The 8,353-nt window shown below is 37.5% G+C and overlaps 1 protein-coding gene across 1 annotated transcript; it reads left to right on the forward strand.

The window, feature by feature from the left end:
- Positions 1-5,221: 5,221 nt before the first annotated feature.
- Positions 5,222-6,955, forward strand: LOC122083459 (zinc-finger homeodomain protein 4-like). The gene has a single exon (XM_042651271.1). The coding sequence runs from the start codon at positions 5,909-5,911 to the stop codon at positions 6,701-6,703; it is 795 nt and encodes a 264-aa protein (XP_042507205.1). The 5' UTR covers positions 5,222-5,908; the 3' UTR covers positions 6,704-6,955.
- The last annotated feature ends 1,398 nt before the right edge of the window (positions 6,956-8,353 follow it).

The following is an 8,353-nucleotide window of genomic DNA, read 5'->3' on the forward strand; positions in this document are numbered from 1 at the left end:
ATGCATAATTCCTTGAACGTGATTGAGGACATCAGCCACGCTAAGACTTTCACAAATATATCCATCTGGGTTAGTTTTTATTTCCCAACACGATAGAAAGAACGATGTTTGCTTTCTGAATCATCTTCCTCCTGAATCATCTTCCTCTCTGTCAGGTACGTACCATAATAATAATATTTCAGGACAGGGAAGTGGGGTCGCAAGCTAAGTTGTCACAGTATTAGAGAGAGAGAGAGAGTTGAAACTTGAAATTTCAGAAGTCCTCCAGGAAAGGTGGGATCCCATATCATCCCATTCCCAGCCCCACCACCTAACAACACTAACATGTTCGTATGGTAGCAGAGGGGTGTGAGTAATAATCCACCTAATAAACCGCGTTTCTAATGATGTGTTTGTTGAAATTCTCAATGAATTTTGTCCTAAAACCACTTATATATGCTTCTCTCCTCCATCATCCTCTATGGAAATACCCCTTATAAGGTTCTCTCTCCACTGTGTGTATGTGTGTGTGAGAGAGAGAGAGAGAGAGAGAGAAACCCTGGTAGTTGTAGGGTACCCTTCTCTTTCCCTCTACTTGCAGTCTTTCACCCATATAATACCAATACTTTCCTTTGGGGTGAAGCACGGTTGTCCTTCAAATATTGGAAAGGACATCATGGTAGTAGTGACTTTGTTTGGGCCATTCTGTTTATGCAAATAAATGAGAGAGGAGAACACCATCACCATAGCCTCAGNATCCGATCGATATATTAGAATTGGCTTATTCTCCCAACTTGTGGATCCGCCTACTAATAGATCAAAAAAATATTATCATTTTTCTACATAAAAAAATCCAAAATCAGAAAATATAAACCATATATCAATAATCAATATAAATAACAAAGGACATTATTAATGTGATAAGAGTCAGAGGCTATAATTATTAAACATATACGACCATCGATATGTGGGGGAATTTTATTTTTTTATCATTTTATTTTTTATTTGTTTGATGAGCAATGTGTGGAGAAATTGAAATTTGAAAAAATTCTCCAAATTCAATGGAGTGATATAAAATTTATCTAAGGTAAATATGTGCATTCAATTTTAAAATTTTATAAGATGTGCCATTTAATTAGAAGTATCTTCCAATTGCCTAATCCCATTCAATGTAAAAACAAAGGAAAGAAATCACTATATTGCTAGATTGTAGTTTCCCACTAATGAGAAGCTAGAATTGTTGACTAGGAAGCGTTTAATATCGAGAGAGTTCCTCTTTTTTTTCTTTTTTGCAGAAAAAAGAGAGAATGTGTGGTCCATGGGATGAGATGTGAGAGATGTACACTGGAATCTACACACTGACATTGTGGGCTTTTTTTCCCCAAAAAGTAAATTATGATACACTCATAAAAAAAGAGAGAATTTTTAGTATTACCTAGGCATAGCCTTTAAGAAAAAAATAATTTATTCATCCCAAAAATAAAATAATATATGCCAAGTTCTCACAAGGTAGCAAACCTACAAGTTAGGACATTAGAGGATTACACAAAACACACCATGGATGAGAGAAGTCAAGTTTAACCAATGTTGTCTGATGCTTAAGATTGGTTGTAGAACACAAGTATGCCAATGCAGCACATTTATGCTTAAGCATGGAAGCTCGTAGAGGCAGGAAATGGTCAAACCCAAACATGGAAATACCAATTCAGTCAAGGAGAGCTACCTTTGGTCGATTGGCCAAGGGGGTTTAGGTTCTCGGGGAAACAAATGCCAATGTGGAACCCTACATTTTCTATTAACTCTCAATTATGAATTATGTTAGATTTTTTTTTTATAAAAAAAAATTATTATCAAGAAAAAAATACAGCACGAGAGGAGAAAAAATAAGATAAAATACAAGACCCATTCTAAGATGATGAGTCATGAATCATAGAGGAAAAACCCCAGGAGACTAATGTTCCTTGGGGAGTCATTACAAGTAGAGGTTATAATCGAAAGCTTGATGTCAGAAGTTTTGTCTCACACCATTTACTAATTAGCCCACAGCCTCTCTTTTACTTCTTGAAATCCCTCTACCTATCGATCATTAGTCACTACTGCAAGCTTAGCTTTTAGATAACACTTTTTCTAAAACCAATTAATAGATTTCTCACCCTTACTGTGGGTAATTTTGATACTTCACTAATTGTCCGGATTCCTTTCATGATCACAGTAATGAATGAAATTCATGGCATTGCATTGTGCAAGGATTGGGGGTGGGGTAGGCCAGCAGGAAAATGAGAGAGATGACCAAACATTTTCTTACTCTAAATTGTTCTAAAATGTTACATTTTGCACCCACTCCTCTTATTTTTTTTACTTACTCTTTTTAATTTTTTGAGAAAGCATTCTCTGAACAAGTTGGATAGAAGGATGCATCAATGAGGTGCGATGAAATAGTTTTAGACACAGAACGGCAATAATTGAAGTCATTTCATGCGGGGGGAGAGAGAGAGTGTGTGTACCCTCCCTCTCAGCTCGAAAACCTAACTTTTTCTACGTGTTTATGTTGGTAATAATAAAAAAAAAAATAGTAAGTATTGGAGTATTTTGTTAAGGATGGGGGAGTAATGAATAACAATTTTTCACATAATTATACTCAATACACTACTAAAATGAAATTCACTTTCCAATAATCACTTCATCAGTTATTAGTTTATTAGAAGAGATTAATTTATGATTATGACTATAATAACTGCTTTAAAAAGGAAGATTACTTTTCCAGCAATTTAAATGCGAAAAGGGAAATTAAAATCTATTGGTATCAATAATAATTCCCACAAAGATGTAGATATCGAGATGACCAAGTTGATGAGGAGAATTACTAATAGTACAAGATGAAGAAAGGAGATAAAACAAAAACTTAAAGATGAAAAGAAGAGTCTTTAAATGTGGTGAGATGGAATAAAGGAAATGGATAATGAAGAATAAAGTGGTTTGGATTGAAATAAAAGGATCTATAAATCATTGACTCACTTGAAAAAAAACACATGAATTCCTCAAGAAAACTGTATGAATATATAAAAGGATATTTCGGATATAGCATTCCCAATTCCCATTGAGTCCATTTCAATTTTAAAACCCTTTTGCCTATATATATATATATATATATATAGATATATATATATTTTAATTCAATTAAGAGTATAAAACATTTAAGATCATTTCACATATGGAGGAAAGATAAACTATGGCGGAGGCTGCGATCTCCCACGGAGAACTTTGCTCCAATATATAATTTAAGAAAAAAATGAAAAAGAATGTTCCTTGGTCGTCCAGCCCTTGTACGCAAACACAGAGGATGGCGAAATGACACCATACCCATGTAAAATACAAAAAAAAAAAAAACCTACGCTTGTTGATGCCCATGAACTCTCTCCCTCATTGGGCTTTGTGCTGGCATGAGGACCACGTACGACTAACTTGCTTTAATTTCCCCAACAAATAAATAGATTTATGTGGGGAAACGTAGCCACTGCACCCAGACACATGGGACACGAAATGACTGACTCGTCCCCATGAAATAAAAAATGACATCTCTGTGGATGCCTCATGCACTTTTATTGGTCCTCATGCTCATTTAGAAATCGCACTCCTCTACAGAAAACACTTCCCCATTTTCTCGGGGAGAAAAAGAGTTTTTCTCCACCATGCGGAAGATTCACTATACTATCTTAAGGTTAGCAAACCCCATATGATTTAATATTACTTAAATATGCCGAGGACCATGTATGGGTGACGTTGCATTCAAGTTGAAGGGTAGTGAGGGATATATGATTTTCATGCATAATTCCTTGAACGTGACTGAGGACATCAGCCACGCTAAGACTTTCACAAATATATCCATCTGGGTTAGTTTTTATTTCCCAACACGATAGAAAGAACGATGTTTGCTTTCTGAATCATCTTCCTCCTGAATCATCTTCCTCTCTGTCAGGTACGTACCATAATAATAATATTTCAGGACAGGGAAGTGGGGTCGCAAGCTAAGTTGTCACAGTATTAGAGAGAGAGAGAGAGAGAGAGAGTTGAAACTTGAAATTTCAGAGGTCCTCCAGGAAAGGTGGGATCCCATATCATCCCATTCCCAGCCCCACCACCTAACAACACTAACATGTTCGTATGGTAGCAGAGGGGTGTGAGTAATAATCCACCTAATAAACCGCGTTTCTAATGATGTGTTTGTTGAAATTCTCAATGAATTTTGTCCTAAAACCACTTATATATGCTTCTCTCCTCCATCATCCTCTATGGAAATACCCCTTATAAGGTTCTCTCTCCACTGTGTATGTGTGTGTGTGTGTGAGAGAGAGAGAGAGAGAGAAACCCTGGTAGTTGTAGGGTACCCTTCTCTTTCCCTCTACTTGCAGTCTTTCACCCATATAATACCAATACTTTCCTTTGGGGTGAAGCACGGTTGACCTTCAAATATTGGAAAGGACATCATGGTAGTAGTGACTTTGTTTGGGCCATTCTGCTTATGCAAATAAATGAGAGAGGAGAACACCATCACCATAGCCTCAGAACTAAGTATATTCACCCATAATTCTACATATCCAGAAGAAAATGAAAAAGAAAAAGGAAAATAATATTCAACCTCTCAGAATTTATAATATTAGCTTTCAAGTTTGAAGTTTCCTCCTCTCCCACCCCACCCCAACACCCCAAATAAAAATGGGAAGATATTATTTTACCCAATTGCCCTATGGATTAATTTAATTGAAGATATAAATAGAAATAAGCTATCTTTATAAACAGAATTTCTGAAAATTAAATAAGAGTACCATTTCAGCATTTATTTAGGCCAAGGCTTATTGGTTTATGATTTATGGATAGTGACAAAAATGTATTATACAAGGGAAAGATTTATGGACCAAAATGGTATTTTCAGGACTAAAAGAAATGTTAATTAGAACACGTTTAAAAATAATAATAAATATAAAAAGAGGCAAAAATACAATTGTGAGGGGCAAAGTTGTCTCGTTAAATAAATAACGTTTTGGTTTCAGTCAACTTACTCATAATTTGGAAAGTCTTGGTATTTCCCTTAATACTTTAAAGCATTTCCTTTCTGGATTTCTTCCTTGAGGATTTAAGGCCTTTCTTTCTTTTCCTAAATTCTTCCGTGGGGTCTCTCCCTCTCTCTATTACGGTCTGAGACCACTGCTTCTCTCTCTCTCTCTCTCTCTCCATCTCTCTGTTACAGTCTCTGACACCACTGCCTCTGTATGGCGTAAGCTTGATGCCTGATAGTGCAAGCAAAGCAAGAACCCCACTTTTTTTTCCTCTCTCTCTCTCTCTCTCTCTCTCTCTCTCTCAAACCATCTGTCTTCCTCTTTGTCTGTAAACTCTGCTTTTATTCCTTGTCCCCCTTCTCTTTTACACCGGCAATCCTTTTTCTGCTCTCTCACTACTACTATAAGCTCTTACTTAGTGCTTGACTAGCAATCCCAACCACAAAACCACCTTCATTTTCTCATCTCCATCCTCTCTCTCTCTCTCTCTCTCTCTCAAGCTTCCCCTCTTCTTCTCCTTCAGCTCTTACTTGCTCTTGTTTTTTTCTTTTTGTTATTAAATTCCCATAGCTCTATTCCAACTTTGTTAAACTTCCTTTTCCCTAAAACCTGTGTTTTTGCTGTAGAATGTGTTTTTTCAGATCAAGTTTTGCAGAGAGAAGTTGATGTAGTAAGTCTCTAGTGGGTCATTACCGATTAAGAGGGGGAAAAAATGGAAACCAAGAGGGGGACATTCCTGAAGACAAGTCTCAAGAATCCCGGACCAAATACAAGTTCTACCCTTAATCATTCTTGCCTCTAATTGTTTTCTCTGATTTTGTTCTTTCTTTCTTTCTTTTTGGTCTCCAAACAAACAAACACAGAGAGAGAAAGAAATGAATCTTTCAAGTCAAGAAGAAGAGATCCCAATTCCAATAACCACCTCTTATGCTGGGGGTCATATTAACCACATCATCCCTTCTTCATCACCACAGCTGCCCTCCAATGGCCCCATAACCCCAGCCCTAGAGGATCACATGCCTTACAAGAAAGTGGTGAGGTACAGGGAATGCCTGAAGAACCATGCAGCAGCCATGGGTGGGAATGCCACAGATGGGTGTGGAGAGTTCATGCCTAGTGGAGAAGAGGGTACCCTAGAAGCCCTCAAGTGCTCAGCCTGCAACTGCCACAGGAACTTCCACAGGAAAGAGATTGAAGGTGAGCCCTCCTCCTGTGACTGCTACCACCACCCACATCTCAACAGGGTGGGAATGGGAATGGGATTGGGAAGGAAGCTCATTCTGGGCCCAAGCCCACACAAGGTTGGTGGTATATTGGGCCCTGCTGAGGCCTTGGGTTATCACGCTGGAGCTTTCAGGGCAGCACAAGCTCCACCCCACCAGATGATAATGTCCCTCCCTTCAGAGTCTGATGAGCAGGAAGGTGGTGGTGGGATTGTCCCAAGGCCACCCCAGCTGGTGGAGAAGAGGTTCAGGACTAAGTTCACCCAAGAACAGAAGGAGAAAATGCTCAGCTTTGCAGAGAAGGTAGGGTGGAGGATGCAGAAGCAAGAGGAGTCTGTGGTGCAGCAATTCTGTCAAGAGATAGGTGTCAAGAGGAGAGTCCTCAAGGTGTGGATGCACAACAACAAGCACAACTTGGCCAAGAAGAATGCAGCTGCAGTATCTTGAAAACTCTACTGCTCTTCTACATTGCTCCATCTTCCTTATTTGACTATTGTCTCCTCTTGTTATTTAGGGTTTTTATTTTTATTTTTATTTTTATTTTTACTCATATTATTGGCAGTGTAATGTGGTTTAGGTAGAGATGGTTTGACAGAGTTTGAGTTGAGGGTTGACATTCTCCATGCATGTTTGTCCAGAATAGATTTAATTGGTAATCTAAGCTCTAATCTAATTCTTAGCTAATAATTCTTGATCCTAGTTTCATTTTCCTTTTCTATTTTTAAGCTACCCACTTGGATACTTAATTTTTTGTAGTTGCGATTCAAATTTTGGATTTCTTGGCCATCTTTTTTTTATGTACCTTTTCAATCATTGGAGTTGCTAAGATGGAGCTGGTCTCTTCTTTTCTTCATCTTTTAATTCCATTTTTTCTTTCTTTCTTGTTAGAGAGAGGGGGGAAAGAAAAGCATTTGAATCCTAAGTACTGTGGAGTGTGGAGTAGCTCCAAAAATTAATTCAGATAGGCCATCTTTTGTTTTTTTATTGCTTCTAGTATCTTTGTTGGTATTGATGTGCATCTTTTCGCATTCTATTCACCTTCGTTTATATATTTTGGATGTATGAATGCATGGTATTCAGACCCACTTATTATTCACTTCATCCCCCCACTCATCAAAAATCAGCAATGCTATAAGATTGATTAACAATATTCTCCCCCTTTCTCTCTCTCTCTCTCTCTTTGGGTGTGGGGGGTTTCTGTTGAAATTATTTGTTATTAATTTCCTTTTTTTTCTCTTTTTGCTGGAATAAATATCACAAGTGGATTAGCAATATTTGTTATTTCCTTTCCCACATCATTTGTAGGTTAGAGAGAGAGAGAGAGAGAGAGAGAGAGAGGGGGTAGGAGGGATGAGTGAAGAGATGCAATGATATTGTAGGTTGCTCACTAGAGGTGGCAGAAAGCCAATCAGATTGAGGTTAGTAGTAGATGAGTTAGAGGGATTGAGATGCTTAATCTGGCAATATTGTCTGTCACATAATTCAATTGCAGGGCCACTAGGCATGCAGGAGAGGTGCATGTTTCATTAATTCAATAGATGAGAGATGAGAGCCTGAGGCTAAGTAAGACCTGCTGCCACACCTGTAATTAAAACCAGCTTTAATAGTACTATCATCTTTCACATGCATATATAATAATCAACAATAATAATAACCACTTTTCCAATGCATTTCATGACTGATCAACCACAATTACTAACCACAAGTCCAATTCAACTAAAGCTTTACTATGAATTTGAGCTGTTATGATGAGAGTTAATTTAGTCATTCATAGAGATCATATGCAACAAACAAATATACTTAATATATATTTAGGGTATGAGGTATCCTCTCTTAAATTCTGCAAATGATGATTCCACCTACCATTTCCTAACTTCAACCCTCATAACTAATGGGTGTGGGGAACTTGACCTTAACCATAACGTTCACATTTCAGAAAGAAAATGACTTCTTTTACCATTGTTATTTTCCTCTTCAAGCCTTCAAGGAAGGTCACACCACCTTTGTGTGCATGAATCTAGTAGTGCGTTTACCACCCAAAAAAGAAAAATCTAAGTAGTGCAATGAGATTTTTTTTATTCTCTCTCTCTTTTTTTT

This window comes from Macadamia integrifolia, chromosome 7 (genome assembly GCF_013358625.1).
Source record: "Macadamia integrifolia cultivar HAES 741 chromosome 7, SCU_Mint_v3, whole genome shotgun sequence".
NCBI lineage: Eukaryota > Viridiplantae > Streptophyta > Magnoliopsida > Proteales > Proteaceae > Macadamia > Macadamia integrifolia.